The 17,938-nt window shown below is 43.7% G+C and overlaps 1 protein-coding gene across 39 annotated transcripts in view; it reads right to left on the bottom strand.

Annotated features, from left to right (window-relative positions):
• Positions 1–17,938, bottom strand: part of SLC6A6 (solute carrier family 6 member 6) — a 116,781-nt gene that overhangs the window by 34,529 nt on the left and 64,314 nt on the right. For 11 of the 39 annotated variants that reach the window (XR_014934834.1, XM_085516858.1, XM_085516857.1 and 8 more), the window contains 3 exons: positions 16,365–16,400; positions 13,808–13,873; positions 9,237–9,293 (listed from right to left, as the gene is read on the bottom strand). The exons of 1 other annotated variant lie outside the window; for it this stretch is intronic. Coding sequence is in view for 20 of the 38 variants with exons in the window: in XM_085516849.1 (XP_085372975.1) it covers positions 9,237–9,293; positions 13,808–13,873; positions 16,365–16,400 (159 nt within the window). In the remaining 18 variants the exon portion in view is untranslated. Of the gene's footprint in view, positions 1–3,268; positions 3,351–9,236; positions 9,294–13,807; positions 13,874–16,364; positions 16,401–17,938 lie in introns of all 39 variants that reach the window. 27 more of the 39 variants (XR_014934835.1, XM_085516866.1, XM_085516864.1 and 24 more) reach the window with 6 other exon arrangements.

The raw sequence follows: 17,938 nt of genomic DNA on the forward strand, positions 1-17,938 counted from the left end.
CAGCAGGCTAACGTTTCAGCACCACAGCAGCTCAACATTCGCCCCACTGATATATCTGCAGCCTTCGCAAAGCGGCTATTGCGACAGCAGTTGCCTATCAGGCCACGATCTAAAAAGGAACTTTAATCTCCCCAGTGCTAATCATTATGACTTTCTATTGTTTTTAAAATGGGCCACTGCTGACTGCAGCTACAGGCAACTGTAATACCTCTTAGTTAACAGCAGAGAGAGCTCACGGGAGGAGAAAGTTACCAACAGAGTGGTGGATCTCCATCACCCACTATGGGTATAGGGCAGGACACACAGTCCTCTCAAACAACTCTTATTGACTCCTGTTAGAGGCAAGGTATGGGGCAAAGCAGTGCAGTGACTGAATGCAAACGGTAAGGCCAGCACTGCAAGAGCCTTCAGGCACCTAGCTGCTCTGGGGAATTATTTCCCAGCTAACTCATGCTCCTTGTGTCGTGCAAGGTTCAGCCAAGAGGGATCCGCACCAGCCTACACCTCCCTGGGACACCAACACCTCAATGCCAGTCCCAGACAGGCTTCACCCGGCAGCATCCCCTGCAGTCATCACTTGTGGGAGAAATTAAAAAGGAACTGTACGCACTTCTCTTCAAAGAGGGACTGACAAGGTGATTGATGTTGCCCCTGATGGAACATCAACCTGGCATGGAGAAAATCTAATTTCACTCCCTTTTGCTGCCTGTGCTGCTCAAATCCATATCTTTCATCTGGCAGGAGAATGTCATAACCATCAGGCGACAGTCTATTCTGGGCTGAGGAAAGGAGGGAGTATGAGCTGTCTCGTACAGAAGCTGTTCTTCACAGGGGTTACTGAAACACCCATCAGCACAGGAAGAAAAGTGTCCAAAAGAGCACAACTCACACCTAGTGCTTAGGACACTCTTTAGTTTATCAGAATTTGTCGGTGAGCTGCTGGGACAGCCATAAACCTGCTTAACTGGGCAAAGAGACACATACATTTATAGATCCCTGCAGGATTAAGATTTGAAATTGGAGCTTAACTGCTCCTCATGGGGGCTGATACTGGAAATATCCTGAAACTGAGCACTGGGCGCATTAAGAACCTGCATGTCAGAAAACAAGGGGAACTACAGATATTAGCCACCCCTAAGGTGAAAAACTGTGCATGGGCTGCAATTTTTTTGTCATCAACTTTTATCCTGCAATAGAGAGTTCTTCACTTCCTTTTTGCCAGCTCTAATTCTCCTCACTGCAGACTGACTTTGACCCAAATGCTACTCCGTGCTATACAGAAAGTGCAACACTTCTCAACCTGTAGCCCAAACTCTCCCTGGGACAAGCTGATCACCCTGTGGTTTGTCCTAATTACCTGCAGACCACGTGTGAAAAGGCACTTTCTCAGATGCCTGCTTTGTAACTGCATTTAAGAAAGATTTGCAATTTGTCCTAAAGCACTCCAGATTAATGGATATGCTCAAAAACATAATTACTGAGTGTAAATTTTCTTTCAGCCTTAGGTGGAGTGTGAAGACAGAAGTGATCCCTCTCTTAGCACGCAAATGGCAAATCCTCAAACCCATGTTTGCTATTGGGGTGGCTATTTCACCTGATGCAAAAGACGACCACAGCTGTGATGCAAGTCACCAGCTTTGGTTAGCGGGCCAGAGTACAGTAGTGATCTAATGCCTGCACAAAATTAGTAACAGCCCAGCTTTGCTCTGTATCTCTTATCTAGTCTTGCTAAAACCCAATTGTGTTTCGAGGGCCGGCAGCTGTGGCTGGCAGGCACGTACGGCTGACCAGTACCATAGGAATTGACGATAAGCAGCCACCTGGGACTGCAGTCCCAGTCTATGTCACGTTCAAGGGATGTCGGATTTATCCCCCTCTGCTGCCAACCATTGGTGTCCACCCAGCCATTCCCAATTACAGGAACTGTCTACAAAGGCTGCAAGGGTGGGGGGTACGGGCGATTCTCCTTGGCGAAGAAAAGCCAAGAAAATAAAGTTTGTTTAGTGAAAGGCATTGTCTTTTTCCTTAATGGGGGTTGGAGTTTCATTTCCTTTGGTTATGTCCCACTGGGTGAGGTTTAAATGGCTCTTAAGGGAAACAGTCTGACAGAGATGCTGAAACAATATGTTGTCACCGCCCAGGTCAGAACCAGAGAATAATAGGTTATTTTTACTGTATCACTTAGTCGGGATGGTATCCGAGATCTAAGTCCATCTGACCCCCCAAGGAAATATTTTGTAAGAAAATGCTGTTATAACCACATAGTCCAAAAGGAGCGATCCAAGTTGGAGGCACATGTCTGCCTTCTGGAGACACACGTCTGCCTACAAGAGACACGGCTGCCTGTGAGATTACCCCCTCCAGGAAGCTTTGGATGGCCCCAGGAAGCTCTGTCTGCATCTGATGAACTTAATAGGGATAAGTAAAGAGCAGCAGCCAGGTCTGCCCACTGCAGTGTGCTGTTGGGCTGAGGGCAGCCCAACAGCCAGAGCCTGACCCAACAGCACGGGGAGCCAAGCCTAGAGCCTGCTCTCACATGCACTGGTACAAACCCTAATTAACTGAGGATAAAGTTATTGATGATCAAATCGATGCTGGTAAAATGTGGAAAAACAGAACAAGGGTGCAAACACGGCCTTGCTGCACATCTCAAACATCTGTTCCCTGCACAGTCAGGAGCACCTCAGGGGCTACTTGGGAGAATCACACGTGTGCCCTGTGTGCCTGGGCAGGGATTTCCTCATGGGAAATACCCCTGTGACAACCCCAGCCCTCCTGCTGACCTCCATGGCAGTCCCTGAAAATACCATGAGATTATCCATAAGGAGAGAGCTTTCACAGCTAACTTGACCTGGGTCACCTGCCATGATACAGCTATCATATCTTTGCACGTACAGCCTGTGCCTCAGATAACCCGTACCCTTTAAAAAACACTGGCACTGAAACGTAATCCTTTGTAACATGAAAAAAATGAGAGGGTAAGGGAAGGGGGAGGCTGGGCACGGGCCTCATGGTGAGCCATGCACATGGAGGAAGGCCACCAGGACCTGCTGGTTGTCAGAAGGACCCAACTCACATTACTGCTGACCCATGGACTTTTTTAGATAGACAACCCCCAGATCACACATCTGAAAATACACTGTTTGATTTCTGCTCTGGGATTACAGTAATGATCAGCTCCAAGCTTCTTACAGCCAGAGATAGGAGACCGATGTAGGGTAGCACCTCCCAGGAGGAGCCCCAAGGACAAACTCATCACAGAGCTTACCTCGCTCAATAATCCTTACAAATCAAGTCTTCAAACAAGTGGTTTTCCAAGCTCCGATGGATACACAGAAACCAAAGTCTGCCTGTACACACAGATAGGCATTTGTAAATATTTGTGCGTGCTAAAAATGCATGTCTTGTATCTGAAGATCATAAACCACAGCAAAGGAGCTACTTCTTTTTTGGTCCCTACATATAAACTTTGAATAGGGATTGGATATACTCAATTTGTGACTAGACTCATGACTGAATATTTGTTTCATAGCTCTTTCTGCCATTAGAAAACTAAAAGCAAAGTATATACACAGAGTAGCTCTGACCTTAATGGGAAATCTGCCTGAGGAATGACTGCATGTCTGTATGGCTGATTTTGGGACTATTTTTGCAGCGTGATGCACTGCTTTTGCTTTCAATGACCCTCTTCCACCAAGTTCAGCCTGCTTCCCTTTATCTGTTACTCAGTTTCTTTCTTTGAGTTTCATATTTATATTCACTATTATTTCAGAACCAGATGTCCTGATCACTAGATCAGAGGAGCTACTCTTTGAATAAGCAGCTTCAGCTCTTGCTGAGGGCTATGGAGAAGCTGGTATTGATTTCAAAAGCAGTAGAACCAGGTCCAAATAAAACTGCATTTACCATGTTTGGCTCATTCCCTAGGATTACTTGGAACTTTGAAAGACGTAAATTTTGAGGCTGACAGCTTTCCCTCCCTCAAGGAGCACTGCGGTTAAGCCAATCAATATGTGATTAAAATAAACAGCCCCTTGATCAAATTTATGGCCTTAGTGCAAGTCTTCCTGATAGGCAAAAGAAAAAGCCTGTTTGGCAGCCCTGGATGCCACACTGGTACCTAAAAGACATCTGACTTCATTTATTGTCCTTAACTCATATCCAAGCTCCTTCATCGAACAAAACATCTATGCCTTCTGAAAAATGATGTCCTTTCCCTTAGTGCACACACTAGCAATGCCTCAGCTCCCTCTCACTCAATCTCTTTGTCTTTAATGGACTCCTCTCTTCCTGGTTGTTTTTCCCTGGGTAAGTATATTTATTTAATCATCTATCAATTCATCTTTCCTCTTGCTCAGTTCTCCCTCCAGCTTTCGCCATCTCCCTTTTCATTTATTCATCTTTCCTTTTTCTATCCCTACCACACATTGACTGGAAAATCTGCTACTGAAAACGTTCCAGGAGGAAAATGCTTCATGAAGCTGAAGTCTATTTTGGAAGGAAATCTCAAAGCTCAATGCAATTTCTTTTTCATCAGTAGTGATTTGGTCAAGAGAGATCTTTTTTTCCCCTCATACTCTTTTGCTCTGTGACATTTCTATTCAAGTTTTCCAAACAGTTCTAACAGGTACTTCGTTACAGCTCAGAGCTGTTGTAAAGTTTGGAATCTTTGCTGGGATTTCAGCAGCAGAACATTTGTTGTCATGTAATGCTCTAGATACTCATTTTGCTATACTTCTTTGTCTGAAAGAATAAAACACTTACAATCAACCCAATGGGAGAAAACTAAAATCTCCCTTCCCGTTGTGTGGGGTGGAAAGAAGGAGAGTGGTGACCCACTGAGAGCAAACCCTGGTGGGTTCCAGTGGGAACATGACCCAGTCCCTACACACTAGGAATGAGGCAGAGATGATGCTTCCCAGACTCAGAGAGATGGAAACCAGAAGCTGCAGCTCTTCCTGTAGTCCCTCCAAAAAAGCATTCTGCACTGGAGAGCTGCTCTGCTCCTGTTCTGTCCTCCCCTCAAAGAAGAAAGCCCAAGGCCAAATCACATAAAGGAACGTGGAGGAGTCTACGAATGCAAGGGTTGCAGAAGGAGGGAGAACAAATGGAAAGTGCTCATCCCTGGTACCCTGCTCTGGTAATTATGTGTGGGAAAGTATCCAGTGAGCACTTGGTTTTGCTCACATGAAGCCAACAGCTGACCTAATTTAATGCCCCCTGATGCACCAGCAAGCAGGCTCCTGGCTGTCAGGAGTATGGAAAGCTGCACCAGCTCCCTGCTGCTTCCTTCTGAGCTCTCTGCTGTACCAGCTCTCCCGTTGTCAAAGTGAAAAAAAACATTAATTCTCTGCATGATACCACTTCTCAAAGCCTTAATCTTTAAGAGAGGGATCTTAACAAAACACAGGAGTATATCCAAGTGTATCCAAGATGATGGCTTTGCAAGCAGGATGGGCACTGTAAGGACAACTCAATGAGCTCTGTGCATCTTCATTTTTCAACCAGCTTGCGTCCTTCACTTACACAACTTTTAACTAAGGGAACAAGCGTTTCTGTACCTTATTCTTGATTCAAAAGCTCAGCTGCTCAGAGGATTGCAATTCTCAAGTAAGCCTTGGTGTTAATTAAACAAGTTCTATTGCCACTAATAAACCACACAGAAAGACTATGAAGACATGTCTCTCATCCTGCTATTAAAAAAGAAAAAATCTGAAAGCACACAAAGCTTATGAACTCCAACAGTCAGTGCTGTGTGCTGTGCCTATTGGATTTTTTCTATGTGATTAATAACGTATTGATTGTACGTGACACATCTGCAAGGCACTTACAATGCATGTTAATGTCTGAGAGCCATCTCCGTGCCTCGACGGCAGAGCAGTGCCCCAGTGTGTGGAGGAGAAACAATCAAGTAGCCATTCAGTGAAGAAAATGAACAATTCAATGTATGAATTCATTATTTCCTTATTCTGGGGAATAAATCGCTCCATTCTCACCTGTTGGGTTTTTGGTTTTTTTTTTACTTACACCCCCCCCACACACACACACCTTCTACTTCTCAGTTTAGCCTTAAATTTACTGATTTTACCCATGCAGGGACTTCAGCCACACAACACTTCCTAAGCACCCTGAGGTTTAATATACTGTTGTTGTTTGCTTCCCCTCCAGAAAAAAAAATGGAACAGAAACTTGAAACGCATGAAGTTTCACAGCGGAAATGAATCTGAAGTTACTGATACGCTGGGGCAAAACAGAGAGCAGGGGATTTCTGCCGAGGATACACTAAAAGGAGAAGTGACAGCACTGATGTACGAGCTCAGAGAAAGAACTCAATTTTGAAAATCAGGTCTGTTAACAAGCACAAAAAGAGGGAGAGACTGTGCTGTTTGCTTGCTTTGTGCATGCAGCTGGTGCCAGGTGCTTGCCTGCAAGGCTGGACACTGGCACAGTTTGCACAAACCCAGCCCAACGTTGGCACGGCTTCCAGCCGCAGCCCCCGCACGTAGGGAACGTGAGAAGCAAGGCCACTGGTTTCTACTGGCCTCCTGGTGGACACGATCTGATCAAAATCCACACAGTTTTGATCGCTCCTCATCTATTCCGAAGGTCTCTGTTTGAAGTAAGTACTTCTGTATGGATTGCTAAACCAGCACGCTTTGGAACACCATGCGGTTCGGGCTGACTTCCAGTAGGGGTGTACTTTCAGCTCTGTTTAGCCATGGACAATCTTTAACATCAGTTCAGAGAGCTGCGTTCACTTTTACGTCAAGAGATATGAAAACCAGACAGCACCCGAACAAATATTCCACTTCTCCAGGGAAAAGAACTTATAAACCACTTCTGCATACCACGGGTTGCAAAGTGCCGAGCCCACACCAAGCACAAACAACGCCCTGATCCCACACAGCTCTGGGACAACAGCCCTGCTGAACTCACACTGGCACTGCTGCCCCTGCAGGGAATTTCCTAACAGCAAGGCTGACTCAATGTGACACAAGGACTACAGCCCAACCACTGTCACTCCTGTGGGCTACAGGTGCTTGCTTTTCTGCTGGCTTTTGCAGGTAAGCATCCCCAAACAGAGCATGACAATATACAAACAACCTGAGCAGTTTTCTCCAGCTCTTATTTATCTTTTCAAAGCCAGCTGGTGGCTTTCACTGCATGTTGCTTTTATAGCCCCAGCTTGACTACTGTAAACCTACCCTACTCCTGTTTACCAGTTCAGATACAGTTCATAAAGCTGAACCACTGAGGACGAATGCTTTCTTCATGCAATTTCATGTCAGCAGAGACGCTTACAACAAACATGGCACATTAACCTTTAGTATCCAAAGCCGTTTTCATCACGACAACTATTTTTCATGACTTTCTTTCATGTGCAAAAGAGCTGTAAGTAGACGGGTGGGAAACTGTTTGCAGTTCCACCATAAATGATGTGTGCATGGCAAACAGCTGAGAGAGCCATATAAACTGTCCGTATTTAAACTAACATTAGAAAGCAGAAGGACACTCTCCAGTTCACTTCTATGGATTTTTGTGCTGGTTAAGTTTTGGAGGAGCAGAAAACCAGGTGATTCAGTCATATTCTTTATGCGAATATTGTTGTAAGAACTGCAATCTGTTGCCTGTGTACTGGGGGGGGAGTGGAGAAGGGGCCCTTGACTCTACTGATCAAGTGGTGGTACGTGATGCTGCTGGATTCCTCTGTGTGGCACAAGGCCTTCTGCACATTGGAAAGAGCAACCCACTACATCAGTTAAGGAGGACACATAATAGAGAGGGAGAATCTTGGTGATTAAAAACAAAACAAAAAAATCACATTATCCAGGAAGACTGTATGGGAAGAGCAACTCAATAAAACTATTCCCATATTTCTTTTATTATTATTATTTTAGCAACTGGAGATCCCTTATATACTGTAGGTAAGATCTAGCTCATTGCTGCTGGGGTGAATGAGAGCACTGCACTCTTCTGAGAAAGGGCACCTTTTGCTTGCATGTGGACTGACACATGAAAACCTGCCTTCCTATGGAGCTCACTGATGGCTCTCTGCACACCACAAGCTCTTTGGCAGACAGCTGCAGGGCTGGGAAGGTGCTGAGCTGAGAAGCAGATGCTTTGTGCAGTGCTAAGTCCCTCACGTGGCCCTGGCCGCATGAGGAGAGCGGCACGTACCAGCAGAGTGAGGACTCCTGGTGACCACTAAGTCCCAGATACTCCAGAACTCTCTTCAAGGCTGCTTGAACTAATCATGGAGATACCAGAATTTCACCTACTGCCCTCATTGGAGGTTTGGCTTTGATCATCCATGAGTAACACCTCTGTGACTTCACTGACCTTCATGCTGAGATAATGACACGTGCATCAGCATGGCTGAATCAGAACAGGAACTGGGTACTAAACAGAGCCATAAAATAATTAGGATATAGGAGTTTCCAGAGGCCACATAGGCTAAGCTCTTAGCACAGCAGGGTCAGCAGCTGGCCTTGTTCAGTCAGGCTCTGAAATCTCCAAGAGTGCAGTCTGTACAGCCCCTAAGCAACCTGTCCCAGTAATTCACTCCTCCAAGGTGAACACTTTTTTCCTAATAACCAGTCTGAACTTTCCTATCGGGATAAGAAAGAAGACTAAAATAGAAGGGAAGAAGAGGACTGACACAAAGTGAAAAGTCAATACTGAATGGAAAGCTCGACCTTCATATTCTGACACTGCATGTATACAACAAAAGTCATCGGAAAGAAGCAGATATAGAGGGTGTGTGCTGGGAGCGACAAATGAGTGAGCTCCAGGTCAAGTACAAAACAAGCAACAGTCCCTACTGACAGCACATCAGAAAATATCCATTTTATGGTCAAGCTAAAAACACATTCCTTGAAGAAAACCAAACATAAACACCCAAATGAACATTACAACGCATGCCAGTTATTGCTTTCCACAATGTGTCCTGCAACTCACTGCTCCACAATAAACTGGAATACGTTGTTGAGTCAGGGTGTATAACTCACACATTTGCAATGAATCTGAAGAGCTTATAGGTACATGGACTGTAGTTAATTAAAAAAAAATTAATTTCCCTGTGGCGATGAAATAATTGTCATGCTTATTATTGTATTATTATTATTTTCAAAATATAAAACAATGATTTTAGTGGCAAGCATCTTTAATGCCTCTAGGGAAATCAATTCAGACAAACTCTGGCATGCAAAAGCACATAAAAAACTGGTGAATACTACCTGCGGTCTTCTGGGTCCAGATTTGCCCGATGCCAAGAGCAATCAATTCTTTTTTGGCTGCAAAGGATAGGAGAGCACTCAATACCTTGCAGAAGGCACTCGGTACCTGGCAAAAAAATCAAGCTTTCCACATGCCAGCACCCCATGAAAGAGCAAACCCAGAAGCATGTATGACAGCAATGGTTCTCTTCCCTAACAAGGGAAGGCAACCTGGAGACACCACCAGCTCTCTTCAAGGTGCTGAACGCTCTCCCTGCCTGAGATAGCTGCACCTCCTATACCGACTGCTTCAAAAAACAAACACCAAACAGCTCTAACTGTCTTATCAAGGGATGAAATGAAAATAATAAAGCATCTTTCTGTGTATCTGAAGACACTGGAAATGCAGGAAAGATTTTACCACTAATGAGACATCAGAGATGCTTAATAGCAGGGACTGAGCAGCAGCACAAGAAAGTGAGTGTGATTACAAGAAAATTCTTCTTCCTTAATCAAGATCACTCAAATGAGCCTGGACTACACCACAACCTCTGAGTACCACTAGAAGAATATGGTTTCAGAGTGCTAATGGAGTTTTCCATCACAGTGAGATGATTTAATGGGGGAAAATATCCTACACAGACGAGTTCTATGTAAGACTCGTATACATTTAAAATAAGTCCACTCAGGCAGCACTATTTATTAGCAAAAGTGCATCAGTAAGATCAGAAGCAGACTCCTGGGGTACTGTCTGCACAGGGACTTGGATCTATTGCAGACATGCCTCAGGGTTCAAGGCCAGTAGGACTGATCCCTGAACAAGGGGAGCTGGCTCTGACTCTATTTGTACAGTGATAAAGCAATAGCAATGCTGCTGGAATCAACAAAGCTCTGTTGGAGTAAATCAGTGGAGAATTAAGATTCTGATTTTGTGTGCCTTTGCAGCTAATTTGACAGGCAATATTAAACAACACTAAGGTCTCAAAATGTGACTTGGAAGGAATAACATAAACAAACATCTCAACCTACAGCGCTATTGCTCCCTGATCCCCAAGGAGGCAATTACTCCCTCAGTGATGTTCTGTATGGCTCAAATACAGCAACTGCCAGTACAAATATTTTCTTCCTGTTTTTTGTTGTTGTTGTTTTTCCTTTATAAACCATAGAACCACAGAATCATTTGAGTTGGAAGGAACCCTAAAAGGCCATCTGGTCCAACCCCCCTGCAATGAACAGGGACACTCACAGCACCATTGGGTGCTCAGAGCCCATCCAGCTGGATCTTGGCTGTCTCCAAGGATGGGGATCCCAGCACCGCTCTGTGTAGCCTGTGCCAGTGCCTCTTACTGTAAAAACCTTCTTCCTTATAGCCAGTCCTTACAAACCTCTCATAGTTAGAAACCATTTCCCACTATTGACCAGCAATGATGAATAACACTCTGCTCCGCCTATTCCTTCGCCTAAAATCTTCTGAACTGCTTAACTTATCTTTCAATGGGATGCTTGTTTGCACCTAGCTTACCTATCTTCCTATAGGAATGTACTTGGGAAACTGTTAAAAGCATGCAGAAGTGTGCAGAAGCTCAGACCTTCTTCCAATTGGAAGACTTATTCACCTATGCAGAGATGTTGACATCTTCATTTCACACAAGGAGATAAAAAACAGCATTTAGGTAGTAACCACCTTCTCCTCAATGCAAACACCCTCCCTTCCAGAGAATGAAATGCTGCCCTTGGCCAGATCCCATATAGCAGCATATTTGTTGGTTAATGCATGATAATGTTAGCTGGATTTTCATTATAAGCTATTATTTTTAGCTGCTGTTTTCATGAAGCAGCTGTAATAAACAAGTGAGATTTATGTTTCTCTTTAAATTGCTTGAAATAATTAAGTTGTTAAACTTAGACTCAGAAAGAACTGATTTCTCCACTTATTTCATAAATACAGAAGTTACAAAGCACTCTACAACTAGTCATCAGGCTTGGGACAGCATAGCATGTTGTATACTATCCAAAATGTGTTTTAGATGAGGAAATGATCTAAGTTCTCCAAACAAATGCTTTAAAAGTAAGTGACAGTTGTGCTAAATAGTTTTAACAACTGCACCGTGTGTCATTTTTCCTGCTGCCTGAACTCAGGAAGGGCTTCTTTTAAGGGTCCCATTCTGATCTACACAGGTGTAAACAGAGAGTCTGAACGTGGATCACTCCAGCAAGCTGAACGGAAAGGGGGACCAGAACTGAGACCCAAACCCAGAGCAGACTTCTGTAGCTGACTTTCTAGCTTGACCATTTATACTGCACACACCTATTATAAAAGCCCTGACCCATGCCAGGTGTTCCAACTCCAAACCCAGAGCTTGTGGTTTCCTCTTATTTCTGCATCATTTATTTTTTCCACTCATTCTCCCTCAACTACAACTTGCACTGCTGACAGTCCAGATACGTATTTAAAACAGCATCTCCCAACCCAATCTGGGAACTTCACAGCTATTGCTGCATTTCAGATCCTGATCCAACAAACCTCCTTCACAGCAACACTGAATAAACACCCTCTAAAAAGCCTTCCAATCTCAGGGCTGTGTTTTGTGTTTTTGTTTTTTTGGGCTTTTCTTTTTTTTGTTGTTTTTTTGGTTAGATGGTTTTGTCATTCACCAGCCTTGTAGGTTTTTCCTTATGCAGACACCAACACCTCAACAACCAACGTTTCCTCACTGCAGTGGGACAGACAAGCTGACAATATAATGGTCCAGGACAGGACAGAAGTTAGCTTTATGGTTCAACCACAGGGCTTCCACCAGATGGTTCTACCAGGGGGGACAGGTATTGTTCAGATGTTCAGCTGACTGCATTCCCAGTGGAGGTGAGAAAGAAGTTAATCGTGATGTGGAAAGGCCACATCATAGCATACATAAAAGGAAGACAGCAACAACATCTCAGCTGTTTAAGAAGAAGAAAACATATAACGTGAAGGAGAGAGCTAGACCTGTCACTTTCTACTTTATGGATTTTTTATAACTAGAAGAAAAACTAAGGGGAAGTATGCAAACAGGGAGGATGGAGCTGGAAAAGGAGTCTGGGGTAATCTGCTGAAGACAGATGTAATAGGTACCCATATTACAAAACTGTTAGTATTTCTTTGCTCTATAGATCATAAAACAGAAACAATTTCTTTTTAAAATGAAAAAAAATCCCAGAGCATTAATTTCAATATGTAGGCATACTGTCTTAAATCAATCTGAGGTAAAATAACCAAGTGGCCATGAAATGGGATGGGGCTTTGTTGCTAATAAAAAGCCCTACATCTCAGGAGAGCAGTGACATTACTGTGAACCCAAGGAAGACCTAAAGGTGACTCCAGGTAAGATTAGCCATTTAATTTAGTTTCTATATGTGGTGCTTCTGAGGGGAGGCTATTTTTGGACATGTCCATATGAAAGGGTGATAGAGAAATCTAAAGCATAACTGCCATGTCAAAACAACTGCAGCGGACACATAGTGTGAAATGTTCAGTCTCCACAGATTACTAAGGAGATAGAAAAGGTAAAGAAAATACAAGAAAGGACAACAAAAAATGGTGTAAGGTGAGAGTCAGATAAATTAATACGGTCTATAAATAAGAAGACTCCTGGGCTGTGATCCACCTAAAATACCTTCAAAGTACTGTGTGCAGAGGCACATAATTAATCTAGCTCAAAAGATAGTAGGACAAGGAGCGATTGCTTAAGTGTAGGGATGGAAACATTCAGGGTTTAAGGTAAGAAAAAGTTATTTGAAGAGACACAACTGCTCAACAGTACAGATTCTGCAGGTGGTAGCCAAGGCACAGTTACTGAATGCAACCAAGAATAAGTGGCTCTGGAAAATGATGTAGTCTCAGCCTTCTATAGTCCAAAAAGATCTCTACAGACCAACTTACTGATCTTTTAGTGTTTTCTTAATGGATTATATGAAAGACTGCTTTTTTTCCTACTTGAAAACAAAACAAAACAATAACAAACAACAAACAAAAACCTCACTAACACCACAAAACAAAACGAGAACAAAACTGAACTTAGGTATACATGTACTGATGATACATCTGCACCAGAGCTCAGACACGGGGATGCGCAGCACTCTGATGTGCAACACAGGCAATTGCAAACCTCTGTAACTCTTCTCCTGGCTTCTCAGCAGGGTATGCAATGTCAGTCTGCAGGCAGGACGGTGTGAGCAAGACAAAAGCTGCTGACCTAACTGGCATAATATTCTGAAATACTCTGAGTAACTCAATGCTGAAGTCAAAGGCTGATGTGGGCTCTACCTTTTCTGATATTTGTGGCCATCCTCAGCGTTGTGTTAAGACATCTGCATGGAAGTTGCTGCATAAATCACATGCTTTGTCTTATGATTGGATGGGAACCAACACTTAGTAGTATGTATCAGTTCTCAGGAGCTCTAAATTACACTTGCATTGAGAAAATAAAACCAAAACATTTGCAACAAGCCTTAGAATTTTTCATAGACAAATGGGTATACACAAATTTGAGGAATATAAACCCCAAGTACCATTACACCCCCCCTTAAAAAGATCCCATCCCAACTGCACTCACCAATCGGGACTTCTGTCCCCTCCTCAATGTAGATGGGCAGTGGTGATTCCTCCATAGGATGAGGCACTGATGGAAAGTAATGAATTGTGGTAGTATTTGTCGCAAAGTGACTACAATAAGATGGTCCCTTTCTTATCATTACCACTACATATGGCTGGTTATTGGCACAAAAAGTCCTCTCTGTCATAGTGACTGACTTATGGGCTAAGCCCCCACAGCGCATTCAGCGCCTCAGGAGTTGGTCCCATCTGACTAGGCTTGGAGAAGCATGGCTGCCCATCATGGCCACCATCTTGCAACAGCCTTGCTAGGCCCGTCCCTGGGGTTTAACTCTTTCAGAAGCCCACACAGTTGAAGAAGCCAAAGGGAGATGATGCACAGACAGGCACAAGTAGAGTTACTGAGTCAAAGTCGTAATATTTCATGCACAGAACCAGAAGAGAGAGGCTCTGATGCTTAAAGCTTGCCGTTAGCTGTTGAAAAGCCACAGCGGGTGATGGAAGGTTGCACCACAAATGGCCTATGGACCACAAACCTTTCACTGCTCATTCATTTTGGAGCACAAATATTGGACTTAAGAGGCTCCTGATTATTTATGATATTGCCATGTCCAGAGAAAACTCCTCAGGCTTGTGCTGCATGGGGCTGCACACTCGTTCTGCAGTTTCCAGGCACCAAACAGCCACTACTGTAGGGTTTGTCTGTTTGGGTTCTCTGGTTGGGAGTTGGTTTTTTTAAAGGTATTTTTTGTTTGTTAGGGTTTTTGTTGTGTTTTTCTTTCTTCCTTTCTTTCATTCCCCCCCCCCCCCCCCCCCCCCCCCCAACTGTTTCCCACATAAAATCTCTGGAAAACGTGCAGATTTTAATTTCCTATGCTAGAATGAAATCCTAATCTTGAAAATGACTATAATCAAAAGCCTTCTGTTATTTTTCCTTCTCCTTTGCCTTTAAAAAATGACCATGTACCTCGACAAACACACAGCCCCCTAAGCTACCCTCAGCTAGGATTCAAGCTATAAGAAAGGATGAGTCCTTAATTCTTTGTGGGGGTTCCTTCCTCTTACCATTGACCTCATCTTTTTCACCAGAAAGATGGCCCTACGATATCCATAAAACCAGCCAAAGAACACTTACTGTTCAAAGCTATTAATTAAAGCGCCTTACAACTTTTCTCCTAGGAACACAACTGGAACAAAGAGTGCTTGCTGCAGAGACTTGACTGGCAACGGGCCGCATGCTCGTGCTTTGCTGGGTTCAAAGGGCCGCCAGCTCTCTGCCTTCACCTAACCCCACCTCTGACATGGAAAATGAAGGGAAGCAAAGGGAGGGGAACAGCAGACCACGGTTGCCTATGGAACTACCATACAAGCCACAGAAATCATGGTCTATCAGGGCGCCTTGCGCAAGCCATTTTTATCTAGAAGCTGAACTAACATTCCAGCTCAACAATAGCAAAAAAACATTTGTTACCACACCGCGTTTTTGCTACATATTAACCAGCAGTAGCTATGCAAGCAATAAATGGAGTGCTGCAATTCGGAGATACGTGTTATTTTTCAAAAATAAATAAATAAATAGATGTTGATTTGTGGGAAATCAGCCTGATGTGAGCGCTCGTGGGCTTGCCATGCCACTTGACACAGTACATGCTTCGGAGTTATGCAAAGCGGGCCCTGCATTGGGAACAATGCAGTCATTTTCCTTGCTAAGCTAATTTTGCATTAAGCAATGAGACTCTTCATCTATGCAGCCCCTCAAAACGTTTAATCAGATTTATTTACTAGGAAGAAATACCGGAGCAGAGCTTAGTAGGCTACTCAGAGTTTCCAAATCAGAGATCTGCAAGGAAACCAAATCACTACGTGGTGTGGAGAAAACTGTTTAGTTTTTAGGATGTGCAGCTTTCTTTGCCCCATGAAGAATACTGTACTGGGCTCTTCCAGACCGAGGGTCCAATCTGGAGCCAAATGCTTTCACAAAACATTTGCAACAGTATTCACCAATCAACAGTGACATTTATTTTTATTTTAATGGGTACCACCACAGGTTGTAGAAAAGGCCTGAAATACCTGTATGTGCTATTTGAGGCCAAACACACATATCCACACTTTCTTACACACAGAGAGACATGCACACACATGCACGCAAACAAATGGCTCTACAGACAGAACTTGGATTTTGTAGAATCCAAGGTGGAGAAGCTGATACTTGTCATAGGGTTTGTGGGGCAGGGACTCGAGGTGCTAAAGCAAATTCTCACCCATCGACCTCCACTACCACTGTAATGTTGCCCCTCTGGGATTTACACACCAGCTTTACAGGCATGCTACTTAAATGCCTGCAGAGTATCTAAATTCTGCAGCGATATGCACAGAAGAACAGCACAGATAGATTTAAGATAACAGTTGCTGAGCATTATTGCTGTGTAACTACAGCCTATCTTTACATGCTCTACACTTGGTTTCTATGAACAGATGGCAAATGTTCAGAACTGGAACGTTTTAATCATCTTTATAAGCCTTTTGTAATTTTAGAAACAAACATAAATAACACTTACGTGAAGAAGAGTCTCTCCAGAGTGGATTTTCTCTTCCTGTTTGGAAATAAGAAGAGAAAAAGAAAAGGAAAAAAATATATTTTAAAGGAAAAAAAAAAGGGTTCTGGAAGACAAATCAGGCATGTTATAGCATCAGCATGCAAACAGCTCCCTAAATTCCTCCTGTGTGAGCTTAGTTTTGAAGAACATCAAGACACTGAAGGTGTAACAGTGTCAGATCAGGCTGTTTCTCATCTGTTTCATTCAGTGTAAAACAGTGCAGAAAATTTCCCTAGATCAGTTTCAAGAGTAAGGGAACTACACCACAGCAGTGAAATAAAATGTAAATGCCACGTGATCTGAAGCAAAAAAATAGCGAGCTTTTAACATTTTTGCTGATCAACACCCATGGCTCTACATAAGGACTGCTCTCCTACCTGCATGCAGCCCTCCTACCCCACACCTCAACCCTGGGTGCTGCTGCTGCACTTTGGCACGGCACCATCGTTTCTCCACACCAACACTCAAGCACCAGCTGCACTCAGACCCACGTCCTGCAGCCAAAGGCACTCCTCTAGGCTGGGCAACAAAGAACCACAACAGGAAATCCAGTAACTGCTGAAATGAACAAGCATGCCCAGCAGCACATGGCTTCTACCAGCCACCCTCACACAGCCGCATGCCATCTGCCTGCTGCTTCCCACCTACAGCTGGTTGCAGATTTGATTCACTCTTTCCTTCCACCAGCCAAGCTGGGCGGATCTGTGGATACTCTTGGAGCAGGGTTTAGAGTCAGTACCGATCTGCTTTTTGTTTGTGTGAAATCTAGACATGCACACAGAAATGAGGCTGACAGAAACGTAGCAGATGCTGTAGGACTCCAGACACTGTTCCAGAATCACAGGCTGGCAGCGTGGTAGACCTTCCAATGGCTGCCTCGGGGGGAAAGGGAAGAACAATGCACAATGGCAACCCTCGTTTAATTTCTACCACATTATCTTATATCAATATTAGCTATTCTGTAAGTAATTTAAAGAGTATTGCCTAGAGTTTACATGCCTTGGGATGATACTCAGCTAGCACAAATCAATTAAATCCATGGCACTGCAACAGCTGAGCATTCAAGTAAGTATGCATTTATGGGAGAAATTCAACAATTGTTAAATCACTGAATTTTCATCCTCCTGCTTTTCTTCCCAATGAGGACTCAGCCCTCCAAGCAGCCCCCCTTCATGGGAGTGAAGTCAGTGATAAGAAGTCAAATGCACTAATCCCAGTAGCTAATCTAGTCAAAGCTGCACTTCTTAAATGATCTACAGTTTATTAATATGAGCAATCAAACAAGCACTGCTTGCAAAAGGCCTTAACTACCACTGCTTTCCCATCTATTCTCATGCATTGTAATATGTTCAATGTAAAAGAAACAAACGAACATAAGCTTTTCAGAATATGACTAAATGCCTGGGAGGGCACCAGTGCAAAGGGATACCCCTTCTGTACCCCTTCTGCCCTTCAGGCAGTTTCTATCCAAACCAAGTGTACTGCAAAAGCGAGAAGGGACAAAACTAAAATAGCAGGGGTTTGCTGCTGAGTGC

This window comes from Coturnix japonica, chromosome 15, assembly GCF_054131305.1.
Source record: "Coturnix japonica strain WE chromosome 15, WE-NBRP24, whole genome shotgun sequence".
NCBI classification, from domain to species: Eukaryota; Metazoa; Chordata; class Aves; order Galliformes; family Phasianidae; genus Coturnix; species Coturnix japonica.